The sequence below is a fragment of the Panonychus citri genome, unplaced genomic scaffold (genome assembly GCF_014898815.1).
Source record: "Panonychus citri isolate SS breed McGregor unplaced genomic scaffold, ASM1489881v1 Contig00104, whole genome shotgun sequence".
Taxonomy (NCBI): Eukaryota; Metazoa; Arthropoda; class Arachnida; order Trombidiformes; family Tetranychidae; genus Panonychus; species Panonychus citri.
Genome location: NW_026515509.1, coordinates 1717672 through 1744624, shown reverse-complemented (window position 1 = coordinate 1744624; position 26953 = coordinate 1717672). Strand labels below are relative to the sequence as shown.

At 28.7% G+C, this 26953-nt stretch overlaps 2 protein-coding genes and 2 long non-coding RNA genes across 7 annotated transcripts in view; 1 reads left to right on the top strand and 3 right to left on the bottom strand.

Annotated features, from left to right (window-relative positions):
* LOC128389134 (myb-like protein A) overlaps positions 1-25019 on the top strand; it is a 33161-nt gene extending 8142 nt beyond the window's left edge. The window contains exons 1-5 of one of the 3 annotated variants that reach the window (XM_053348663.1): positions 17079-17351; positions 18448-18977; positions 19962-20024; positions 20705-20891; positions 21138-25019. In XM_053348663.1, the coding sequence (XP_053204638.1) occupies positions 18792-18977; positions 19962-20024; positions 20705-20891; positions 21138-24142 (3441 nt within the window). In that variant the 5' untranslated portion in view covers positions 17079-17351; positions 18448-18791 and the 3' untranslated portion in view covers positions 24143-25019. Of the gene's footprint in view, positions 1-17078; positions 17352-17400; positions 18246-18447; positions 18978-19961; positions 20025-20704; positions 20892-21137 lie in introns of those variants that run through there. The other 2 variants (XM_053348666.1, XM_053348664.1) reach the window with 2 other exon arrangements.
* Positions 13754-15701, bottom strand: LOC128389138 (uncharacterized). Of its 2 annotated transcripts, none has more exons than XR_008325420.1 (3): positions 15462-15701; positions 15128-15323; positions 13754-15019 (listed from the first exon to the last, which is right to left on the bottom strand). It is a non-coding gene; the product is annotated as an uncharacterized LOC128389138 (long non-coding RNA). The 2 variants fall into 2 exon arrangements; XR_008325419.1 differs by lacking the exon at positions 15462-15701 and having other exon boundaries at positions 13754-14758; positions 14899-15019; positions 15128-15442.
* On the bottom strand, positions 15938-17040 carry LOC128389137 (uncharacterized). Its single transcript, XR_008325418.1, has 4 exons — positions 16778-17040; positions 16447-16639; positions 16218-16338; positions 15938-16077 (listed from the first exon to the last, which is right to left on the bottom strand). It is a non-coding gene; the product is annotated as an uncharacterized LOC128389137 (long non-coding RNA).
* Positions 25020-25076: 57 nt separating the features above from the next.
* On the bottom strand, positions 25077-26841 carry LOC128389135 (uncharacterized). Its single transcript, XM_053348667.1, has 4 exons — positions 25574-26841; positions 25437-25508; positions 25282-25371; positions 25077-25218 (listed from the first exon to the last, which is right to left on the bottom strand). The coding sequence occupies exons 1-4, from the start codon at positions 26612-26614 to the stop codon at positions 25162-25164; spliced, it is 1260 nt and encodes a 419-aa protein (XP_053204642.1). The 5' UTR covers positions 26615-26841; the 3' UTR covers positions 25077-25161.
* Positions 26842-26953: the final 112 nt, after the last annotated feature.

Sequence of the window (26953 nt, the reverse complement as noted above, 5' to 3'; positions counted from 1 at the left end):
CTCTCCCTACATGTTTAACCTATTGTTCAATTCACAATTTAACCGTATTATCTTAATTGTATACAATCAATCTTAATCTTCTTACACACCAAATACTTGATTTAAATTTAGTTAATCATTAACACAGTTAATTGTCATTATCACCCAGACACTTTAGCTATTATTTAAACCTCATCGATGACAATTAACATCTCTTATATCGTGCGACCTACAATTTAGCCCAATTTTTAATTTCTAAGTCCATGTCATCCCTATCAAAGGGCTTGACCAACAATTAACTAATTGTTTAAATTTTCAATTGATAATGACACTAAATTGTAATAATAACTAAACGCCCAGTTGACATTAGGTTAACAATTAAGATTGAAAATGATAACTTATTATATAAAAGTTTAAACTGGTTGACAATTAAGTTTATCCAATTGATTATCTCACTTGATTGAATTGATTGTTTAAACAATTTCATAATTGTTAATTCAATTGTAACTTTTTCTAAATGATTAAGGAAGCTTTTCTCAAAGCGTTAATTGTTAAATTGATTATTAACTTCCGTAAATTGTTTAAATTAGTTACCATTTTGTTTTTACTGTTTGTTTCTTATTGTTTGCTGATTGTTGTCTAAATTGTTAATTGGTCTCACCAAGTGATTGAAATCCAATTAAACTGATTGAGTTACATAGTTGAATGAATTGATTGTTGGTTAACGATTGATTTTAAATTTTTCTTGCAACAAACAATCAATTTCCCATCGGAACATTTTAATAACACAATTGTTGAACTTATTTTCAACTTTCAAAAGTAATTAACATTAATTTAAACTAATTATTAGCCTAATCATCATCACCATCATCATAATTAATAACTAATTAAAGGTGAGGATATAAAAGCTAATCAGTTGTCTGAATAATCATTCAATTTCAAACTGATTTCCTATTTACAATGTAGACAATTAACATTAATTGATTAGCAGAATTTACTTTAATTGTATAATTAGTTTTGTACTTGAAATGGTTAGGAAAAAAGTGATTAGAACTTTTTTTTATCGAATTTGTTTTTTTTTATTATTTACTTCAAAACGTCCAATCGGAAACCGGAAAAGGAAGATTTCTAATTGATATGATTTCCATTCAAGATAATTATCTATTAACTATCATTATTATTAATCATCATTATCAACATGATATCATTTTGATTTGAATCGCCGCCAGGTAAGATTAATAAGTAAATAGAGTTGATAACAATTTAATCCCATTTTGTATTGTGTTGAAATAGTTAAATGATTAACAAATATATTGGAATCAAAGAGACCAAAAATTTTGTATATTAATCATGATTAACTTTGTTTAATTGTATTAATTTTAGGATTGACTGATTATGATCAATTTGTTATCATATTAATCCAACTTTAATAGTGAAAATCAGTTAATCTCTTATGAAATATAATCTTCATCATATTGATTACTGAACATGATAATAAATAACATGAACAATTCAATCCATTGATTAACTTTTCACTCTTCTTCTTATTTTTAATCATTACGATTATGAAAACTTTCACTTTGATGATGATTATTAGATTTAATCATTTAAATCTAATCAACTTTGATTGGCAATGATTCAAAAATTTCACATTTCTATCGGAAGTTATCATGGAAAACTTTTTTTTTCATATAACTGTGATCTCCAACTTTCACTTGATAATCTTTCTGATTCAATTTCAAAACCGATATTTTCGAGTTGATCAGTTAATTACATACCATTATAATGGTTAATTCAATGAATTGAACTTGTTTTTTTCTTATCCAACTGATTCCTGAAACTAATAATATCCATACACTTATATAACATGATGATTATCGTTGGCCTGAATAGTTATCCCATTACCTTTTTGATTGTTAACCGTTAGTTTGATGATCCATCTCAATGATTAACACCCAGAACATTAATTTAACTCATATACACATAAAAGCAATTTATTAATAACAAGATTAATTAACGGTTTCTATTTGAAACAAATCAGCGCAGAGAGAGAGAGAGAGAGAGAGAGAGAGAGAGATAAAAAAAGTTTAATTAGTTAAATTGTCAATCCGATGAGTCCCTCAACAAAATTGATTTGTTTTTAATTAATAATCAGTGGTAAAGTTAATTTACTTATATTTATGTACAGTGATTTATACACTATCAGTAATCAATTAAATTAAAGAAAGCTAAATTATCATGATAATTGATTGTTGGGCGGTTGAACAAGGGAAAAGATACTGACCAAATGATGTCCAGTTCTGATGGAAAAGGATTTTAGCAAAAAGATTAACATAAATTGTGAAATAATGTGAATCCTTTTCTGTACAAATCTAATTGTTAATCTTTTCTGTTGTTGATCAACAGTAATTACAATCAACAAGAATTTTCTGATTATTAATCATCACCAATCTCACCAATATCTTTCAGCTACTGTTTAACATGTTATCATCAAGATGAACATTTCAATTGAATTTATTATCTACATTTCTATCATGATGTCTACTGAATGTCAATGGAACCATCAAATGTTAATCTAATATGTTTAAACCATATAATCTCATCATCTCATCTTTTATAATCATTACCATCTAAATGTGTCTACCATTATCATCATCATCACATCTTCATGGTAATGATAGTAATATATATTTAGGAATTACAATGAAATGTTATCATGTAATTTTCATTGAGATGAATTAAGATGAAGAGGAATAAATAAAAACTGTTACTTTGGAAGAAGAGGAAAAAAAATTTTCTTCTCTTTTCAAGAATAACAATTTAAATCCTCAGGTTAATCGTCTTTACATTATCATGGAAATGATTTTCACAGAACTGAAATTGACAGGAACATGAGAATACTTTCAAAATCACCATGAAAACCAGGGAAAATTTCATATCCTTATGATTAGAAATTTTTTTCTCTCTCAAATGATGTATCATTATTTTCATCATACATAAAGGTTATGATGATGACGATGATGATGATAAGTTGGATGATATATTTACCGTTATCTCAACAGTAAACGTCATTAACCATATCTCACATTTATCATGATTATTGTACCAAAGTTTTTAATTGTTTCCTTTTAAATGTTAAAGGTTTTCAATTATCTACTAATCAGCCAAACGGATTGAGAAAAAAGTTTTACCTCTGTGAGGAAATCAACTTAAAACAATTAAAGTTAATGAACTTTTTGATCAATTGCTCAATCAATTAAATGGAAACAATTAGCAAAACTATCACCGATTGTTCATCTCTAATTACTATTCTCGTGCAAATCTTCATTCACCATTCAATGTTTTCCAATAATAATAGGAAATAATATTCAGATTTATTCAGAACTTTCATTTTCTGATAAAAAAAATCTTCACGAATAATATTTATAACTGTTAACATACATTTCCTACTAATCTGAATCATGATGATGATTTTATGTTTTCTAATCGTGTTAAGATAATTATTATCATCTAAATTTAGTCTTTATGATAATCGTTAATTTTGTATTGTTATCAACACCTTGAATCAAGATTCTGTTAATCATTGAGTTTTATTAATCGTAATGATTAAAATGATTAACAGTTAGATGATAATCTTGTGTGTGAGTGAGTGTATTTGTTTGCTTGATGTTCAATTATAATACAGATCGTGAGATGTTGATAATTAACTGATGAAAAGTGATGATTAACTTATTTAGTTTTTTAATTGTTTGGGTAAAGTTTGAGGAAATCAAAAACAACAACAATCAGTTTATGACATCAAATTTAACTAAATTGTTCAATGACAATTAGTTGGTCAATAAGTCACAATGGTTACAAAAAAAGAGTAGCTTGCAAATCGTAACAATTTGATTTAATTAGATCCAAGTAAACACGATTCACAATTAAATATTATTACAGATTGTAGATTGGTCAAGGTAAGAAGTTAATTTGAATTGAATTTTTCTTGGCAATTAACATAAAGATGATCAATTTAATCCTTGGGATTATGATAATTGAGGTAAATTAACATAAATTCAATGATTTCTTTGACTTTTAATTTGAGATTAATTATTATTTACATATATGATGTGTGTGGCTAATTGTTTTCGGATAATTAAACTGATTACTGATCAATTGTAGGCCCAGCTAATCCTACTAATCATCAGATCAAATCTATTACAATAGTTTAGGAAGGTTGAAATTGTTTGTAACTTGTAATATGCCCTCGGGCGATTGATAGTTTTCATTTCTAATATAATGAATTGTAATATTAGGTTAGTATGAAATGAAACCTCAATTTCAGTTTCATCAATGAACCAACAAAGATTATGATTCGGAAAAGCCTCAAGCAATTAAGATAATTTCACTTTCGGGAGAAAGTTAAACATTAATTGTTGATAATGATTACGATTGATTTTCGTATCAATTGCTTTAATAATCGGCTAATCATTACAATTGTTATTCCTAAATCATTAATCAACTTTACATTTTGTCTCATTTGATGTCACCTTTTTGGGTGAAAAAACAATTAACAATCAATTCTAATCGTTAATTGTTGTCCCTGACAATCCATTAATCTGTATAATTAAAATTCAATGATCTTTGAATGATACAATTAAGTTAATTAAAAGTTTTCGGTTTCTTTTTTTTCAATGAGAATCAATTGATTATTATATTCTGTGAAAATTTTTCTTATTGATGACAATCAACAAATTGTTCACCTTAATTACAACCTTGAATTGATTATTTGATTTTCGATTAAATTGTTTAATTTAATTGTGTAGGCTCAATGATGATCGTTCAATATAACAACAATTTGTTAATCATAAAGTTTGTTGGTTCATTTTAAACTTTAAGGTCTCGATTATTTGTCTTAATTGGTGTTTCATTGAAATTAGTTGTGTTGATCATTAAAGTGTTGAAGGTTTTAATTAAAATCGACTGATTTAATATAATATTACTATCTGTCCATTAAATCTGTCCCAATGTCCCTTAATTGTTATCACAATTAAATCTTAATCACTTTCATTTTGTGTATTGATTTTGCCTTCGATCGGTTTCATTTGTACTTGTCGATAATTGTTTATCAAATATCAATCTTAATTACAATTAGAGGTAAATTGTTTATAACTTTACGGGTGGCCCAATTAGCCAATTCAAATTTTAAGTTAATTATCTAGATTTAAATAAGTTAATTAACTTACAACACTTCCTAATCAGGAATATATAATAAACTTTCATTATAATTGTAAATCTAATGAAAATTTTCATTTGTGAACATGAAAAAAAAAGTCAAATCAATTCAATTAATCAACAAACAGTTTTGATTTACCGCCAAAATCACAGTAATTAACAAAAAAATTGAAATGAAAATTTGATTGGCAATCGCTACAAGCATCTAATTCACTTTGAAACAATTAATCAATAATTAAACTGTCAATTTTATATATATTAAACAAAAATCTAAACAGTAGCTACAATTGATCATAATTAAATTATACTTTTCAATAGCTCAAGATTTGAGTGTTGATTAGTTAATCAAAATGAAACCATTGATGATAACAGAAAACTAAACGTTAAGATTAATTGTTGAACAATCAATATTATAAATCATGTCAATACCTTTACATTATCTTGATGATTAAAAATATATCACTTTGATTATCCTGTCAATACCTTTTGAGGATTAACAATGTTGATTGCAATATCCTTTAGATGATCTTGACGAGTGTAACAATTTAAATTGTCCGATTGATTTGCTTTCTCTTATAATACATTATCTTTAACCAAGATTAACAAGATACTCGTGATCTCGGTGGATTAAGATATTTTTAACTGATCATCATCAACAACAAGCAATCAAGTCACCATTTTGTAACCTTGATTGTGATGATCAAAGTGATGTTTAAACTCACCTTAATCTTGATCATTTTTCACTCAATCCTCACAGGGATGATGATGAAAAAAAAGGGATAACCAGATAATACAAGGTTAGTCTTTTGTAATCACTTTTATCATCATGATAATAATCATGATGAGATTGATTGAGATCCTTGAAATTTAAAACCTTCAACTAATTAAACAACAAACCATTGGGTTGAAATCATCACTGCCCACAGGCGATTCCAAGTTACAACCTTCAATAAACACCAATGAACACAAATATTATCCTAATCCATAAATAAAGATTATCTTGAAGATGAATTGAAAGTTTTTACTCTTTGGATTGGACCAAATTTTCATTCATCTTAATCTCCTGATTGTATTATTAACATTTACCGTTACTTTTTGTTTATGAATGTATTTGATTCATGGAAACTATTTAACCGTAACTTGATTAGCTAAATTGTTTGCCAATTTGATTATCAAGCCAACAGTTAATGTTAAAGGCACTCAGTTGATCAGGTTAATTGTTTAAATTGTTTAAATCATTAACGACTTATGTACAGTGATAATCAATCAAATTAAACAAAAAAAAATAGTTCAAACTGGTCATCAGAATCTGTTCAAATCAATACAATACAATTAATATTGTTGATTGTTGACTGAAAAAAATCAATTTAATCATCATTATGTTTACTATTATTATATCATCGTTATTATTTAATTGTAGTTAAATATTATCGTCTCAATATCTGGTTAATTTAATTACTTATAATTACAATCAGTAAAATTTTACTTCAATCACTATTTTTATACTTTCACTTGCACAATCACTGATTCGTTAACAATTAATTAATTGTTTCCACTATTGTTATCGTTTGCTATTCACAATTATAAGTTAATTGCCTTTGATTTGATTAGTGTATTGGTTAATCAAACAATTAACTGATTTTTCCTTCCAATTTCTTGTGTTTTAATTATCCAAGTTAATTTTTGTACTATTTACCATTAGTTGATTAATTGGAATTGATTAATTAGCAACAAATGATTTACCTGTCATGTTAACAATCAACAATTAAAATGATTGTAAACTTTTCAAGTAAATTATAATTACCATGAATTAAATGGTATTTGTTTTCTTGATTATCATTAAATTGTTGTAATAATTAACAAAGAAACATCTTGAAACTAATCTTAAAGATTATTGAACGTTAATTGTTTCAAATTTATCGTATAAACAATCAAACTAATTGTGAAAATTTAAAGTTTGCTAATTTTTTCGTGTTAATCACTTGAACTAATCCACCATCAGAATCATTACCAATTAACGAGAATTTATTTTTCCTTTATTGCTACAATCAAAGTGTTTATCTTTCCTTAATCACAATTAATCAACAATTAACAGTGTCACTAATTGTAAACAATAACCTAACCTTAATTTTTTTACAATTACTTTTTATTTATCTAAAGATAAACAAACAACCATAATGATCACACACCTTCAGTTAATAACTTATCAACTTTTGTTTCTGGATATTGACTTAATTATTAGATGCATTCGATTAACAATTAAAGGTAATCAACAACCGGTGAGAGGTCAATGTTGTTAATTATGTTGATAATTTTGGTATCAAACAATCAACTTTCAATTTCATTTGATTGCGAGTGTTGATTATCAACTTGATCACTTTTTAAATCGGTTCAATGATTTATTGGTTTTAAGAAATCATCAAATTTGATTACTGATGAACTTTTTATATATAATTAAATTAAGTTTTATTTCCTATTATTAATAATAATTATTAATTGTTTTGCGTGATTGAAGTCAATTAACTTGTATAATCAACTTTTCATAATAATTGTTTATAATTTCACTTTCACTGGTTTTATCAATTCAACTAATCAACAGTCAACCAATCCAATCAATCAGGTAGAAAGTTATAATTAACTTAATTTAGTTTAATATCAAAGTAACCGGATTTATATTTATGATTTACTTTAATTTAACATTATTAGTCAAATGAGATTGACTTTCACTTTTAAACAACAATTAAATATTCAATTGTTTACCTATCAATCAAGTAACTGGTAAACAATTAAGAAGTGTTAAAATTATTGAACAATTTTTACCTTGATTTTGATTCTCAATCAAATTTGATTATCAATCAAACTTTCTCATTGACAGTTAATTGTTTCTGATTGTTGACTCAATTAATGATTTCCAACTATTAATATAAATGGAAAACTTTCTCGGTCAATTTTGTAATAACTTTTCAAAGATTTTCGATCTAGTTTCGAGTATCGATTCGAGGTGATCACTTTTGAACTACAGTTTTCCTCCTTTTCATTTAATTAAAACTCGACAATTAATCAACAATGATTAATGTAAATATATCAATTCGATAACCTTGATTGTTAAAAATTAGTAAAAGAAAAAATCTCACAATCAATCAACCAACCAATCAATAATGTGAGAATCAACAAAACACCAGAAAAAAGGACACAATTAAGTTTAAATTGTCAATAGCAATTAGATTAATATTTGATTGTTTGGATTGGTCGTTGATTCGTTAGCAATTTGATTTAGTTACACTCAATTGATTTAATTTCATAAATCTCACAGTTTAACTTTTTTTTTACTGTTGTTACAAATTCAGTTAAAAGTTCAGTGTTCAGATAATCAGAATCAAAATGAATTATTTAATCATGATTATCGATTCCTATTAATCTCATGTAATAAAAGATTCAATTTCTTACCATTTACATAGGAAGATCATCCATCGACATCATCTACATAAACAAGCACTCTAACAATTACATGGAAATCAGTGTTCAAGTTAAATTGCTAACAATTTATTAATGTTTTTCTAGTTTACAATCATTTAAATTGCTCATTGAATGAATCAACTTAATGGTTGATCAATTTAATCATCTTGATCCTGATAATCTGAAACCTTAATGTTGTTGCTGATTTGATGTTGAATTTTTTTTCTGGCCAATCAAATTAAATTAATCTCTGTATCTTGTGTCATATTGAGGTCAAATTATGATTGAGATTATGATTAAGGTGATCATCTTGATTGTGATCCATTGATTAATATTATTATTACAATTAATGTTATCAGATTGTTATGATTATCATTGGGTGTGCCCAAAGGTGTAAACTGACCAAGTGATCAAAATAATAATAACAATAAATTGTAGTTAACAAATTAGTGGTGAAAATAAACTAATACCAACAATTAAATTAAATCCAGAAATTAAGTATTACAAACAAATAAGACACATTATTGTTTTGATGATTTACTTTTGAGATTGATTCATAATCAACTTGATTATCGGTTTACAATTTAGATGAAACCAGAAACAAAATGAACGATCAACAATTTAAAAGGCAAAACAATCAACCCTAAACAATTGATTGGATTTAAATTGTTTGAATGAATTGTTTAATAGTAATTCACAATCAAAGATGCAAACTTGCTTGATTACCATGATTAACTATTACAATTATTGTATCATATTATTTTTATATATAATATAAAGATTAAGGTTCAAATTGATCTGATTAATTGTAGTTGATTATCTGAATATTGTTACAATTTACTTTTAATCATCATCATCACCATGATCAACATCTTAATCATTGTGATTTGGATATTAAATTACCACACCTTATAAATTATAATTTAAATTGTTAATTATCTTTTGAATTGATTAAATATTTTTATTTTTTTACTCTTTCTTTTGATTAATTGTAACCGGAAGAAGCTCCTGTAAGTTAATTGTAATTATCACTAAATAAATACATGAATTAATCATTCTGGTGGACTAAATATCTAATCAATTAATTGATTTCTCAATGAATCTTTAATTGTTTCTCTTTAAATTGTAAAATTAAAGGTTATAGTAGATTAGTTTGATCAATTGTAATTAGTAATTAATAGAGTGGGTTGATTTATTATGATTAAGATTTCACTGATTAATTGGTTGATCATTATGCTCATTGCCATTATCAATACAATTCAGGTTAATTGTTGTCCCTTTGGTTATAATCAGGAACATGATTAACTTAATTTTGATTACTTTTTTACTTTAATTGTTTCCATTTAAATGTAACCATCATTAAGCAATTGAATAGTTTTTTATTTAATCGATTAACTAAATCAGTTACAATTTAATTGCACAATTAAAAGTTTACATGACCACAATTAATATTGTTTCCAGGTAACAATTTATTAATTCATTGATTAACTAATATTTTACAAAGTATTAGATTGATGATGTTAACAGATCATCAAAATTAATTGTAAATCTTTTTTTTCAACAATCAATTTAAATTGTTACCAATATATTAGGTCACATGTTATTGTTTGTTACTATTTTTAAAGTCTAATTGTTGTAACATTATGATTAAATTGTTATCAACTTTTCATTACAATTATTATAACGGTAAACTTACAATAGATGAAGAAAAATAGTTTAATTGAAAAACATGATTAACTTAATTCCCTATTACATTGAAGTTAATTGTTTACAATTTGATTAACTATTACTACAGGAAGAAATGAAAATCTCAACGAAATTAATATCTCACCATTTTAACAACAATTTAATATTGTAATTACAGTTAAATTGTTACAATTGTCACAATTAGTGTGTATTTTGGGTTAAATCGTGATAAGTTTTTTTTCCTGGAAAAAAATAAATTGTTATTATCTCTTATGGACATGATTAGATTCATCAAATTAATTGATTTTCTTTGAATCATTCAAAGCATCATTTCCGTTTCCTGTTTTCTTGTTGAAAAAGTTATTCTAAAGAAAAGGATTTACAATTGAAAGTTATTTATGGCTAATTAAACACAAGATTTTCGTGTTTGATTAGTTAATTACATCAATTAATGATCATGTTTAATTCAATTAAATAGCTAAATATTATTTAATTGCTTTGACGATAATCCAATTGATTGATTTGGTTTCATTTAATTGATGAATTTTTATTGCGCTTTTTGTGAATTGATTGATTATCATTGGTTTAACTCTCATAAATTCAAAATTTAATTAACCTAAGAAAGTGATTAAGATTATGATTAACCATTGATCAATATACTAACCGCTTATTGTTAACAAATCAACAATTACTTAATTGTGCCAATGATTAACTGAAAAGTATAATGAATAATAATAATAATTTGAATCTTTCTAAAAGTTCAACAATCAACCCGGTCAACTCTAAATGGTAAACAATTAGACTTTCATTTTACAATTAAACTAATTGTTCACCAATCTTAATCATCTTTACCTATTTAATTATTGAGCTTTAATGTTACGATCTCAAGCAAGATAATTAAGATAACTATTAATCATCTAATCAAAATAATGATGAGGAAATAGTAGAAAGTGAAAACAATGATTATCAATAAATCACTGATAAAATCAATTCTAATTGTTTACAATCAAATGCCAACGAATTGAACATTTCGATCAATCAATTATCGAGTTAGAACTTTTTTTTCACCTTTCGAAAAATATTCTAGATACAAAATAATGGAACAATTAAAGATGATCAAGCTAATTAAACTACTGGAGTGATAATAAATATATTCCCTTAAATAATGTTACCCTGAAACTAACAACAATTAAATGGATTCAACAATCAATCGTTGAACAATCAACCAAATAGTTAACTTATATTGCTGAGAAACTTTAACAAACTTTTCTCATCATCATCTTCCTATTAATGGACTTTTTTGCTGGTTAATTGTTTCAAGAACTTTATTGAATCATCATCATCAAGTTAATCATCATTTTCACCTTGATTGTGATCAAATTTCCGTTGATTTTGTTTTCGATTGGAGTGAGAAAAAAAAACTTTACAGTTAATCACAACAATTAAACATATCGCTCATAAAACAAAAGTAACATTATCAATACCAATTGACCAGTAAAACAATCACGATACAACCTTCATCTTAATCATCAATCTAATCACTTTTAATCATCAACAATTATAATTTTATTATTAGATTTGATTGTTAATTGTTTGATAGGCTCGGCGATGGTCAAATGACCTTGTCATTGGCTAACAGTTGATTAAATTGTACAAGAAAAAAGGGAAAAAAAAGTTTTTTGGTAATTAACTTTAATCATCATTACAATTAAGCTGATTTAGTGTATGGAAAAATTGAATCACAACAAGGTTAACAATTTGTTAATTCACTTTTTTGATTGTGAGATGCGACGGAGCAACAATTAACTCTAATTGCAATCAATAGTGAATAGAAAACTTTGACAATTGTGAACATTTCTTTTCCCTATCATCACCAATTAGTTAATTGTAATTAACTTTTAATTTCTTTACAAACTTTACCTTGAATATTTATTTAGGATTTACAGTAATAATATTTAATTTAGTTACAACAATTTACTTATTATATAACAATTAGCATATTGATTGTTTCAGTCTCGTAACAGTTAATAAATTACTGACCAATAGGTTGACCATTTACTACAATCAGTTGATCACCTTGACATTTAACTATCTAAATGATAATCACCTTGAACATAATGTATAATTATTATTGTCAATTTGTTTTCTTAATTGTTGTTGATAACCACAATCAAATATCACAATTGTCTTCACCTAATCACAATTAAGCTTCCCGTTGGTTATAAAATATTTCAATAGCTAATTGTTAACAATTTAATCCTTATCCTAATCAATTAACATTATGATACCTTCTTCCGTGTAGATATTGATTTAATCATGATTAAGATTATGATGATGATCAAGTTAATCAATTAAATCAAGATCATTATCAATTGAGGACAAATTAAGATGAGGATAAAAACTTTGATCACTTTCACTAACTAACGATATTCTGATGTTTAATATTTAATTGCGTGCTGATTGTATTTCCTTTAACCATAATCTTAATCATCTTCAAATGATTAACTATTAACTTGTTGCAAAAATTAATATAAACTTAAATTGCTAAATAATTTAAAGGTTAACAATCAACTGCAACAACATAATCAATAATCAGCTCATCCTCTATCGTGATTAACATTAATTAATTAAATCAGAAACTTTTCAATATTTTACAATTTAATTGTTCACATAATTTATCAATATAAACATAATCATGAAATCAAATCATCTAACGATTAACTAATCATGATTAATTATCCAAGGAAAATAATTGGTTATATTAGTTACAATTTCCAGCTGATCAGCAATTAAGAAAACTCAATGAATCCATGAATTAGTTAATTATGTTAGTTAACTGATAATTGTATTGGTAACAATTAAATCTGTCTCTTAACGATCATCATTATAATCATCGTTAGTTAATTATGATTATGATTGTTGGAACAGAGATCGAAACAATCACAATTAATTAGATTGTGTCTCTTTTTTCTGGAGCGAAAATTTTTCTCGACAATTATTGATCTTAATTGTTTACATGATGATCAAAGTGATAACATAATTGTCGACAAATAATCCAATTTAATTGTCAATCAAGAAACAAAGAAAAAAAATTAAAGAACATCAATCAAATGGTAATTAAAAGACGAACCCTCAACTCTTTGTTTACATTTTTTTTTCATTTTTTGTTTTCTTTTTCATATTTAATTGTATTAATTGTTTAATTATCCATTTTTTACATTTCAACAATTAAACAATTTGAAACAATTTCCTATCTCATTGTAAATCTTTGGTGTTAGTGTGTTAATGAATTCAACTGATAATCTCATTCTTTTGGCATCATATTCATTTGTTTACATAATAACAATTGAATCAATAATCTGCTCTCTATATTTCATCAACTATTAATGAATCAATTGTATTTTATTTTATTCTTTATCATCTCTATCATCATCTCTGTGTGTATATTTGTTTCAATTCATTCGAATAGTTAATGAGAACAGAATATTTTCATTCTTTTCTTTTTTAAACAAAAAAAAAGAATAGAAAAAAATAGTTACTTTTGTTAATCGAATCTAATCTTGTTTTCTGTTTTTTGTTTTGTTTTTCTCTTCTATTACATGAAATCAACTCTACCATGGGAAATATCTAATAAGTTTGTTATGTTTCAATTTCCATGTATTTATCGTTAAAATGGAAGAAATGTTTACATATCAACATTCGAACTTATTATATGAAATACTAATATTGATTCGTATTTCTGTTAACATGGAACAAATTAGCTAAATGTACTGTTATTTTCCCTTTTTTTGTTGTATCCTTTTCAAGTGGAGATTGATCTCATTTCTTGAAAGGTTAATCCAAGGGTAGAGACTCAAATCTCTGGTTCTTGCGAAGATAAAATTAGTCTACTCGGTAATCTCCTTCTAATTTGAGTCAAACCCTTGGATTGATCAATTTTGATCGGTTTCAAGATGAGAATCCTTACATGTTGAATAATTGGTTTGATTGACAAACACAACGGTTGGTGATGAGTGATTCCATCATGTATCCAATACAAAGAGAGAAAAAAAATACAAAAACTCATGTTGATCCTTGTGAAGAGGATCCTTAACACCTTCAACTTATGATAGAATTTTTTTTTCTTGTTCTCTTCTCTTCTCTTATTGATCACTCAACGGTATCCATCAATTTAAAATCCTTCATGTTTCCTTGTTTTCCTCTATAAAGTTGTTCGTTTTGTTCTCCTTCTTTTCTATTAAGTTTTATTTTGGCTCCAAGACGAAGAAATAAACTCAAGTAGATTTAGTTGCTATTCCAATTGTTTGAAGAGTCCACACAGTTATAATTCGACCAATGGCCGTGACCGAGAATTTGTATTCTCAATGTCCTGTGGTAGTAGAAGATGAAAGATGATCCAAGTCTTAGAACAAAAGCACATCATCTAATTACAAATGAGAGAGAAAACAGACAAAGGAAACGAAAGAAAGAGAAAGTGTCAAGAAAACCAGAAGATAGAATATAGAAAGATCTAGATCTTCTCCTTGGAAGACCAGAAGAGAAAAAGGAAAACAAAGAAATTACATGGATGAAGATTATGATGGAAGACAAAAATTATGGAATAGAATAGAACAAATTATGTTCGCCTTAATTTCTCCATGATGGCCAAAAATTTTCTCTCCACAACCTTCACCCTTTAATTCACCTTGAAGTTGAAATAAAAATCAAAAGGAACGGACATTTGAGTAGAAATAAAAAACCAATAAAACAAAATGTGACAAGGATAAAAAAATTATCTTATAAATTACTTTACCTGTACAATGAAAAGATGAACAAGTCCACCGGTCAAACATCTACATAGATTACATGACGAGAAGAGAGAGAGAGAGAGAAAACGAAAAAAGATCCATATCAATGGTCATAATCAATGGAAAATAATGATGATGGTGGTGATGGTCAGTCTAAGGTTAACCGGGTTAATCTTTAAAGCCAAAAACCATGCGGAGAATCTGTTGATAAACGATTAAGAGAAAGAAAGTTAATAGTTAACAATCAACTTATAATTTAGAAGAAGAAGAAAAAAACATAAACACAACAGGTAAGAACCTGAAAGAAAAATACACATAGAATTAAGTAAAAGAACTTACCTATTTTCTTCCTTATCATCATCATCTCTTTTCTTTACTCTCTCTCTCTTTGGGTCGTTTGTTGTCTATCGATAAAAGACCTTAGGCCTTTTCTCATGACTTAACATTCCAGGGCTTTTACAAATTCTCTCTCACCAAACCCAGAAAAAGAGAAAACGTTGTAAATTTGTTTGTCTCCATTTTCCCTCCAATAGAAAAGTAAAGTCTATTTTCTGGGCTCTTCGTTTTTTTCTATTCTCTTTTATTTTTGTTCTTCTCTCTTTTTTTCTTTCTATAAGTTAACCCGTATTTTATTTTTCTCTTTCTTTTCTCTGTCTATTTTCTCTTCTCTTCTCTTATTGATCACTCAACGGTATCCATCAATTTAAAATCCTTCATGTTTCCTTGTTTTCCTCTATAAAGTTGTTCGTTTTGTTCTCCTTCTTTTCTATTAAGTTTTATTTTGGCTCCAAGACGAAGAAATAAACTCAAGTAGATTTTGTTGCTATTCCAATTGTTTGAAGAGTCCACACAGTTATAATTCGACCAATGGCCGTGACCGAGAATTTGTATTCTCAATGTCCTGTGGTAGTAGAAGATGAAAGATGATCCAAGTCTTAGAACAAAAGCACATCATCTAATTACAAATGAGAGAGAAAACAGACAAAGGAAACGAAAGAAAGAGAAAGTGTCAAGAAAACCAGAAGATAGAATATAGAAAGATCTAGATCTTCTCCTTGGAAGACCAGAAGAGAAAAAGGAAAACAAAGAAATTACATGGATGAAGATTATGATGGAAGACAAAAATTATGGAATAGAATAGAACAAATTATGTTCGCCTTAATTTCTCCATGATGGCCAAAAATTTTCTCTCCACAACCTTCACCCTTTAATTCACCTTGAAGTTGAAATAAAAATCAAAAGGAACGGACATTTGAGTAGAAATAAAAAACCAATAAAACAAAATGTGACAAGGATAAAAAAATTATCTTATAAATTACTTTACCTGTACAATGAAAAGATGAACAAGTCCACCGGTCAAACATCTACATAGATTACATGACGAGAGAGAGAGAGAGAGAAAACGAAAAAAGATCCATATCAATGGTCATAATCAATGGAAAATAATGATGATGGTGGTGATGGTCAGTCTAAGGTTAACCGGGTTAATCTTTAAAGCCAAAAACCATGCGGAGAATCTGTTGATAAACGATTAAGAGAAAGAAAGTTAATAGTTAACAATCAACTTATAATTTAGAAGAAGAAGAAAAAAACATAAACACAACAGGTAAGAACCTGAAAGAAAAATACACATAGAATTAAGTAAAAGAACTTACCTATTTTCTTCCTTATCATCATCATCTCTTTTCTTTACTCTCTCTCTCTCTTTGGGTCGTTTGTTGTCTATCGATAAAAGACCTTAGGCCTTTTCTCATGACTTAACATTCCAGGGCTTTTACAAATTCTCTCTCACCAAACCCAGAAAAAGAGAAAACGTTGTAAATTTGTTTGTCTCCATTTTCCCTCCAATAGAAAAGTAAAGTCTATTTTCTGGGCTCTTCGTTTTTTTCTATTCTCTTTTATTTTTGTTCTTCTCTCTTTTTCTTTCTATAAGTTAACCCGTATTTTTATTTTTCTCTTTCTTTTCTCTGTCTATTTTCTCTTCTTCTCTTCTTCTTTCACTTTGTTTTCGTTGGAATTTTCTTTTTCTTTTTTTGGTAAACACGTACAAAAATCTTTCCTCAGTTGACCTCAGGTCAGAGTTAAGGTAACATTGAATTTTGTTTCATCTCCAAAGGTCCAATAAGTTGATTCTCTCTTTTCGGTTACTATTTTTTACTATTTTGTGATTCTGGTTCTTCACCTTCACTTGGATTATTATTTTTATTTTTGTTCTTCTTTACTTCAACTGTAAGTGTATCATTTGGATTATTTTTTTTTTCTTATTCTTCTCCTTTTCGATCACTTTTGATTAGGAATCAGTTTTATCAACAACCATCAGAATCTTGCGATGCTGATGGGTAAAAATTGTGCCGCCAGTGAAAGATGAAGAGAAGTGAAATAAACAGTCACTTCCGCGTGTTTATTTCAATTCATTTGTTGGTGATTTTTACTCTTGTTTAGATTGAGATTTTTGCTTTTCCCAATTCTAGTCAACTGTTTATCTTGTTGTACATAAGAATATATACTAATACGAATTAGTATAAGAAAAATAATAGAAGGAAACAAGAACTGAATTGAGGTGGAATAATGAAATTGTCAACTGAACAACAAGAATAATGGATCTGCGTGACAAGTTAAACTTTAGTGTGTGTGTTTATTAATCAAAGTGAATTGTTGATGATGATGATTTACCAACCATAATCAGTTGTCTCTTCATGTTCAAGTATTCAACCAACAAACTGGGTGAAACCAAGTAAAAAATTCAACTTCATTTTCCTTGTGCGCGTTTGTGTGTCTTCAACATTGTCACTCTCCATCAACAACAATATATTTTCTTGGATGATGATGATGTTGATGATGATGTGAGATCAGTACGAATGAGGCAATGAGAGAGTGAATTGTTTGATCATCTCGAGGAAAAGAAAAAATGTTTCCAATCATATGATGTTCAACATATTCTTATGCTTTTGAATGGACATCAGATTATATTAGACTTCGTAAGCCTCCAATTAAAAGGATAAAATCTTATCATTATCATCACTACCATGATGATGAGATAATGAATTGAGTAACTTTCATCATCATTTATCATCATGATTACTTTTTTCATGATTGTTCATCAACAGGGCTTCATCATTTTCTGTATGCCAACCAACTTTGTTTACATTTTTTTTCCTCTCATTTATGATCATTTCATTTACTTTTCATTGATTATCTTTGTCAATTTAATCTTTTCCTCTGTGCTAATCAAATGGGCTAATCAAATTTGACAATTTTATCAATTCCATTTAATCATCATCATCATTTTATTAAAACAATTTTTTTCTTTTCTTTTTCTCTTCAGGAATCATTTGCTATTTTATCATAACATCAACGATTTTATCACCATTGGGTTGGAAAGATTAACCATTATCATCAGTATTTCCATCATCATCATCACCATCATGTTAATAACAATTATTATCCTTTGAGAGTTGATAAAACTTCCACCGGAACCTTTTAATCAAACGGATTTTAATCATTACAATTTGATTAACTTGTCCTGTTGAACACATTGGCTCGCATTTCACCAACTTCACTCTATCGACATCAAGTTAACTGTTTCTCTGGATTATATATTTTTTTGTGAATGAAACATTTTTCATCATCTTTAATTGACATCCTCAGATTAAGTGGACAATTGTAAAGATGAATGTTAATCCGATTACCTGGAAAGATGCCTTTAGCCATAAATATGTGATATTGTGTTTAATTTGTGGTGGATCATTGCTCATTCTTGGTCTCACATTTATTGTAATCTATCTCATCTTATCAAGCTACACTTCATCACTTCATTATTTTGAAACAATACCTACATATATACCTGCAATTACGGTAATTATCATCCTCATCTTTTTCTACCTCACCTTTAAAACTCACATCGTTTTGTATATTCCAAAATATGAGATGGAGGAAAACAATTAAATCTAATTGTTTGTGTTCTCTCACTGATTGTGAATTGTATCATTTTCCATTAATAATACGAAAATCTAATAACCAATAACTGTGACTAATTAGGTTTTCCTCAATTATCATAATCATCAACATTACCTTAATTAACTTACTCGTTCAGCTTTTAAGATTTTACAATCAGACATTGTTTTTTTTTGTTGCTAACACTTTACCCTTAGGGTCTTTGTATTTGTTTACAATTAGTTGATTCACTTTGTGTACTGATTGTATTACTTTCATTTTTGTTTTGCAATTATATTCCCGCAGCAAGAAATATAAACAATTTTCAACTGTTTTAGGGAAACAATAAACTAAAACAATTTAGTTAATCGTAAATGTATTACAATTAACACTTTGATTCTGTCGTTAACAATATAAGTATCATAACTACCGGACACAATCAGGAATCAGAAAATGTTTGTTTGTGTGAACAAACAGTTAATATACCTGAGAAAATTAGATTATGATTAGTGGAGACAATTAAATTAACAATATATGAGAGTTAATATCTGAATGTAGATTGTTAATTGTCATGTTAATTATATTAGTATTTGTTGTAATACTAATAATAATTACTTACCCAATTCTTAATTATCACCATCATCATCGCTATTAGATTAACATTTAATCATCCGCTGTTTAATATACTGCAAGATAAATGATGTTAATGTAATTAATTTGAAGATAACAATTGTTTAATTGTAAAATTTAATCATTACAACACTAACCCTATTAATCTTTGTTTACAATTATAATCTAACTCTTTTTTAATCTTATTTTTCTCCAACATATTCATTGGTGGATTTGGTTAATCAACTGATCATTTTTCATCACTTGCTAATTAATCATGTTAATTATCATTAACAGCTCATCATAAATGGGATAATTGTTTGTATCTTAGCCAAACGTAATCTAAGATACTTTAATCTGGTAAATATTTAATCTAATCATTTCACCTTCTAATTGTTATCAAATTGTCTACCATTTTTTTTGCAAATATTAATACTATCTGACAATTAAGCTGATTGTCATTTGTAATTAAACAATTAACCCCCTTTTTTTGCATTCATCACAATCGGCTTGTATGATTATCTAATTGTTTGATTAACATCATCATCATCATCAGCTGACCACAAGTTACGACTTGAAATATGTATTAATCATTTTGATTGTTAATCAAATCCAAGAGTCTAGGTTAGGAAAAGTTAATTGTTACAACAGTAGTTGTGATGATAATTAAATAACAATCAGTTGGAAAAAAAATCTTCTCCATTCAAATTGTAAAGGTTAACATCTCACACAAAGTAACAGTATTTTCACTTAACAACATCATCTCTCATGATGATTATCATCTTGATTTTAAGAAAAATACAATAGCACAATCAACATGACGATAATCATAATCATCATTAACCAACAACAACTTTATTAAATTTATATATTCAATTATATACACACAAGAGAAGAGGAGAAAAAGGTTAAGACAATTTAATAACAAACTACCTTTACCTGTTAACTTTGAATCTTCTTGAACAATTAACTAATTATGTGACCCGAATAATTTTGACAATTATGATTATATAACAATTTATTTCTTTCTTCCTTATTAGATCAAAATTTCAGGAGCCTTTTGCCTGATCAGTGCTCTTATATGTGTTGTTACCACGGTTACAACAACCGTAATCCATTTGAATCGATTACAAACCCTCCAAGGATGTGAATATACATCATCTTCATCTACCTGTATTTGCATGACAGGTTCAGGGATAACAGGTTCAAATGATCCCTCGGTTCAAGGTTAGTTAATCATCACACAATTAATTTCAATTGTGTAAATAATAGTCAAAGAAATTGTTCCCATTTGATAATATTGTTTTTTTTATGAGTTTGTTTATTTCATGGATCAATTCAATTTCCAACTGAGTTTACACATGGAATCATGAAAATTTCTTTATCCAATGTCAATCATTTAATTCTTAATCAATACTTACTCGATTGTAATTTTTCTTTTTCTTCTTCTTTTACCTTGACCACCACCTACAGTTACTGGACATTCAAGTCATTATGCTTTTCAAAATATACCAAATTGTGATGCTGTTCATGGAACCCTGAATACTTGTCTTCGGGCACTTTTTGGTGTCTCTGTTTTTGGAATATTAATTTCAATTTTTACTTCTATGCTAGTCTATCAATTAATGAGCCATGAGAAGAAAAAGAAATACCTTGAACAATTGGAATCACGTCGGCGTTTCCATCAACATGCATTTAACAATCGTCGCAATCACGATCCACTTTCACCTCCGCCTTTTCCCATCCTCTCTTATCCACCGCCACACACACTTGCAGCTCAAGGATGTTCAGCGTTTATGGATGATATTTTCTATCCTGGTGGTGTAATGAATGGCGGTAGTTCTAGTGGACGAGGAGGAGGTTGGATATGGCCACCACCACCACCGCCTCCTTGGGATTTGATTGATTATCGTAGCTATTGTACACCCAGTTATGAAAGTCAAACGGCACCGGGTCCATGTTCAAGTTCCCCAGGTGAAGTGGGTCCACTTGGTGAAACAATAACTGGTCATCGGTCAGGTTTATTTTCTGACACCGGACGTAACAATGAAAGTACCACTAGTCCGGAAACCAGTTCTCAGAGGACTCTTTTCAGTTGGTTATTCAATCGTAATCGTCGACCTCGACGTCAACAGCGAAACACTTCACGGCGTTTACTTTCGAGAGATCGTAATGGTCATTCTATTGGTTCTGCTGATTGTACCGGTGCAATGGTCACCGAAAATCGTTACAACCATCGATCACCTAATCGTTATGGACCTTTACCTCCACCACACTCACCTCCACCTCCACCATTGTCACCAACTTTACCACCTCCACATCATCCACTCCTACCAGTGGGACACTTTTCTCCGCTACTTGTACCAATACATCCTTCTTATCGTTCCGTAATTAGGAATAGATCATTAGCTCGATTAAACCGACGAACTCGTTCAAACGATGCCATTTTCCACCATCTTCATAGTATGGCATATGCACACCCTCCACCTCCACCTTTCTTCAATGGTCCACCACTTTTGGGATCACCACAGTCACTTTTTGCTTCCTGGGGACCACCACCACCTTATTCACAGCCATCATCATTGGAAAACCTTGCAACTGGACAAAACAATGACCCAAACAATATTGGCGCCAATAACAACGAGTCAAATAATGGAAACAGTAGCCATGGAAATAACTCTGAAAGTAACTCTTCCCATCGAGTTAATGGTTCCAGTGGTAATCATGGTGGTCATCGTAGAAATAATCAAATTAATTCTGTTTCAAACGGTCTCAGTGGATCAGATAATTATGACAATTCATCTAAATTATCAACACCAATTTCTGAGAGACGAATGCTCTGTAATGCTTTTTCCTCTGATGGTATCACACTGACCATTGGTGGACCAGTTGGAGCTACAACTCCTTCCAAAAGTTCATGTATTGTTGAAGTCCATGTTCAAGATGATCATCACCTAAACCATGATGATGTCACCTCAGAATCAAAGACTATGACCTTTAATACTAAAGAAGATGAATTAACATCTTATCATCAACATAACAATCAACAAAATCACCAATCATATAAATCACTTTCAAGTATACCAATTAATTTATCTAACAAGCAATTTTCATCACATCAACAAGAATTGACAAGATCAATAGATACAATTATCTATGAGCAACAAAATGAATCAAATGAAAACGATAATTTTAATTGTGTTATTAATGAAAATTATCTTGGTAAAGTTGATGAAACAATGTTAACCAATATTGATTGTAAATCAACAGGAAGAACAGATTTATTTGATACAGGATCGCCTACTGATTGTTTACAATCAACTGATTTAATTTGTGTTCCCCAAGTAATGAAAACAATATCCTCATCAATTGTTATTCCTAATGTTGATTTATCATCAACATCAACTGATTCAACTTCATGTAATTTAACATCCTCAACATCATCAAGTTCTGGTTCACATAATTTATATTCATCTTCATCATTATCAAATGATTCTCAGTCAATCAGTCAACCAATTGATCAAAGTTTGAACGAAAATATCAAACTGACCTACGAACGTACAACTATGATTGCCGATAATAGGACAAATGAGACCATTGACCTTGAGGTTAACGATAATAGTAAAGTTAACCCAAAAGTAACTTCTTATACCGTTGGCACTAATGGTGAAATTAGTAGGAGCGGAAGGTCAAATTCAATAACAAAAAACTATATGGTTACCATTAACGATGATGATGTAGATAATGATGATGATTCTGGCGATTTATCTAATCAACCAAGTTCCAGTAATAATGATCAATCGTCAAAATGTTTATCATCACCAACAACAACAACTAATTCATTGTCAACATTTAACAATAAGGAAACTAATTGTCCAGAAACAGGTAGTCATCAAGGTAAAGCAGTTGGTTGTGATGAGAAAGAGATTCAAGAAATTCAATATATGCAAACCCAATCTCTACCCAATTTAAGTTATGCAGCAGCGGTTGTGGTTCCATATAAGACAATGACTAGTCCATCGCATGAAATGTCAAGCACATCCTCATCTTGCCAGGTTACACCTCAACATGGATCTAAAATTGGTTATCAACATCCCTCTTCGGGTAATACATCAACCTCCCAAGATATTGCTGATCTAGAGTTGGAATTGGATGAGGAACCATTGTGCTTTCTACCTGATTTACCCTATGATGGAACACAGAATTTAATTCTTAATCCAAATATAAATGATCAAAGTGAACAATCAATTACTCCACATTATTATGATATTAGTGCAACCAAGATTAAACCTCCAACACCATTTGCCAATTGTCCATTGACAGAATCAACTGAATCTTCATCAACCACTTCTGGTTCAAGAACAATTAGTGATGTAATTATTGCTCCTGATACAACGAAACCCATTGAAAAGCAACAATCAACTCCAACCGCTGCTGGTGATAACATAATTGTTACCATTCGTGGCATTCAAGTCTGAATTTAATTCTTGGTTTTCAGACTAAGAGCTGATCATTTATTGAGATTGAATTTCAATTCTTTTCGATCGATTTTATTTCTGTTACTTTTTCTCTTCTCCCTTTTCCGTCTTGCTGTTTTTTTCGAGACACATTGAAACCAAAATTGCCATAAAAAAAGATTCATCATCTCATACAATAGATTGAAATGGAATTTGTTGATCTGAATACCAAGAAATGGACCGAAAGCCCTTTAATTATCCATCTTCATCATCTTCACCATTTTTCTTTGCCACCTGAGCTGCGATGATTCAGTTCTCAGCTGATTTCAATATTCAGTTTGATTCCAATCATCTGATAAACTTGATTAATTTTGTGTGTGTTCCTAGTCAATAGAAGGATCAACAGGCAAAATCTTAATTTCATACGAGAAGATGAATAATTGATTAATCAGTGTCATGGATTGAATTGAAATCTCCCTGAACAATTAAACCATCAAGTAATTGGATAATCAAACAATAACTACTTAATAATTGTATGGACTCAATTATTACCTCTAGATGTTTGATATGGTTCTAGAAATATAATTTAAAACAAATAACAGTATTTTTGACACTTGACATGATCTCAATTATGAAGCAACAAAATCCAAGAGAGATGATGAACCCAATTAATCAAAAAAAACGGAGAATCGGTCTAATTAACTAACCTTCTCACCACAACCAAGATTTTGCCATAAATGACAAGAAAACTAATGAATAACGATTAATTCAAAGCGGATCTTTTTGTTTTCCTCTTCTTTTGATCTGAATTGTTAAAACATGTAACGTTACTGTAAATATACATTCAACAAATTAGAATTAACTAATGTTAATCAATTAATCTTTTAAACAACGTAAATGGAAATTTTTATTCTTCGTTCTTTCAATGTTCATCATCAATGTTAATTGATAATAATCGTGTTTTCCATCATTATTGATGATTATTGATGAACAATCGTCAACAGTTAACGGCCAAAGGTCACACACAATCTTTTAATTGTTCATCTATTTAAATTCGCATACATTAGTAGATACAAAGTAACACATTCCATTAAGAACTGAAATGAAAAATAGAATATCAAAATTTAGAATTGAACATTTCTCTCGATTATAATACTCACGATAATAGAGAAATGGTTACATATCAAGGTACCTTCGTTTAAATATAAACCAATGTTTCGATATGAAAATCGATCCAGAATTTCAAGTCTCTGAATTGAGATTGTCTTTGATTAGAAAAATAGAAATTTAGATCAGAATTAATGACGATTTTTACCTTTAACATGAATGGCACGTCTTTAGTTTTACATTTACACAGGTTGTAGGTCATGATATGGATTCTTTTCCCCTGTGAATGAAAATGAAACGAAGATAATTCATTGATTGAGTCATTATGATGAAAATGATACAAACTTTTCGAGGGATGAACGAAGCTAAAAAACAAAAGGTCGAGAAAAATGTTATACATATAATACTCGCTCCTCGAAACATCATATTTACTCCAGCATTTGAGAAATTGTGTTGCGAACCATAATAAACAATAACAACGGTAAAAAAAGATGTATAAGAGAAGTTGAATAAAGTCGGTGGATTGATTTGCCGATTAAATGAATCCAACCAATTGCTGAACTTTTGCAGTTCGAGAATGAATATTTTCTGATCTTGTAAACATAACAACCGCTTGGTAAACTCGGTCGTGAATGAAGCCACCCGACAATAAGTAAATAGCACAGTTATCAACCAATGAAACATGAACCAATTATTACTGAATGAAGAGAAGTGCATACTAAAAGTAATCATACACAATAACATTATCTGAACGAACATGGCTGCAAAATCCTTCTGCTCTGTCACGATTATCATGATATCAAGGAAACAATCGTAGAACATGAATCCATATGAATAGATGAGATAAATTCTGATTCCATTGGTGTACCATTTGCGAAAGAGATAATCATGATCGTCTGAAAGGTGGAAAACTTTTCTCGAACTTTTAACTCCTTCGACATAGTCTTTTAGTACGCTGATGAAAGGCTTGTCGACGAAATTGTTGAGCCAAATGACGTAAAAACTCATTATCATTCCTTGATAACTCGCGATGTAAATCATCACATTGATGAATGCTCGTTCTCTCAGGTTAGTGTAATTATCGCCGAGAATAAATTGTAAAGTTTTATTGTTCGTCAGGCTTAGAATCAACCACCGAGAGAGAAAAATATTATTCATAATTAGTATAAAGTAGCACATGAATCGTTGAAATTTAGAAGTCGTCGATTTGTTGATGATAAACTTTGATCTTTCGATTGATTTAAGTTTCTCAAAAGCGACAATTAAATCTTGAGGTTGACACTTTTTAACAAGTGATCTTTTCGTCGTAATATTTTCGTAGATCATTTTGATTATTGGTAACATTTTATTAATAATACTTTTAATTGTTGATAATACAATGTTCATAATCTCATCTGAACCATTTCGGTGAATATCTTAAATTGGTCTTAATATGACTTGATATCAATTCTTTGTTGGTTTTAATTGGAAACGATATTGATTTTAAATCGATGAGTTTCACAACCACGCAAATGATTAACTTTCAGTGATTCCTTTCCGTTCATTAATTGAGCTTAATTATCCAATTTCTATTAATTATAAATCGTTAATAGTAATTATTTCATTATATTTTCGATATAAAGTCCTTGACATAATCAGAACAGTCAATTTTTCTTAATTAAATCTCAGTTTCTCCTCAAAGACTAACCAAATTAACGTAATTCGTTTGACAAATAATCGATTGAT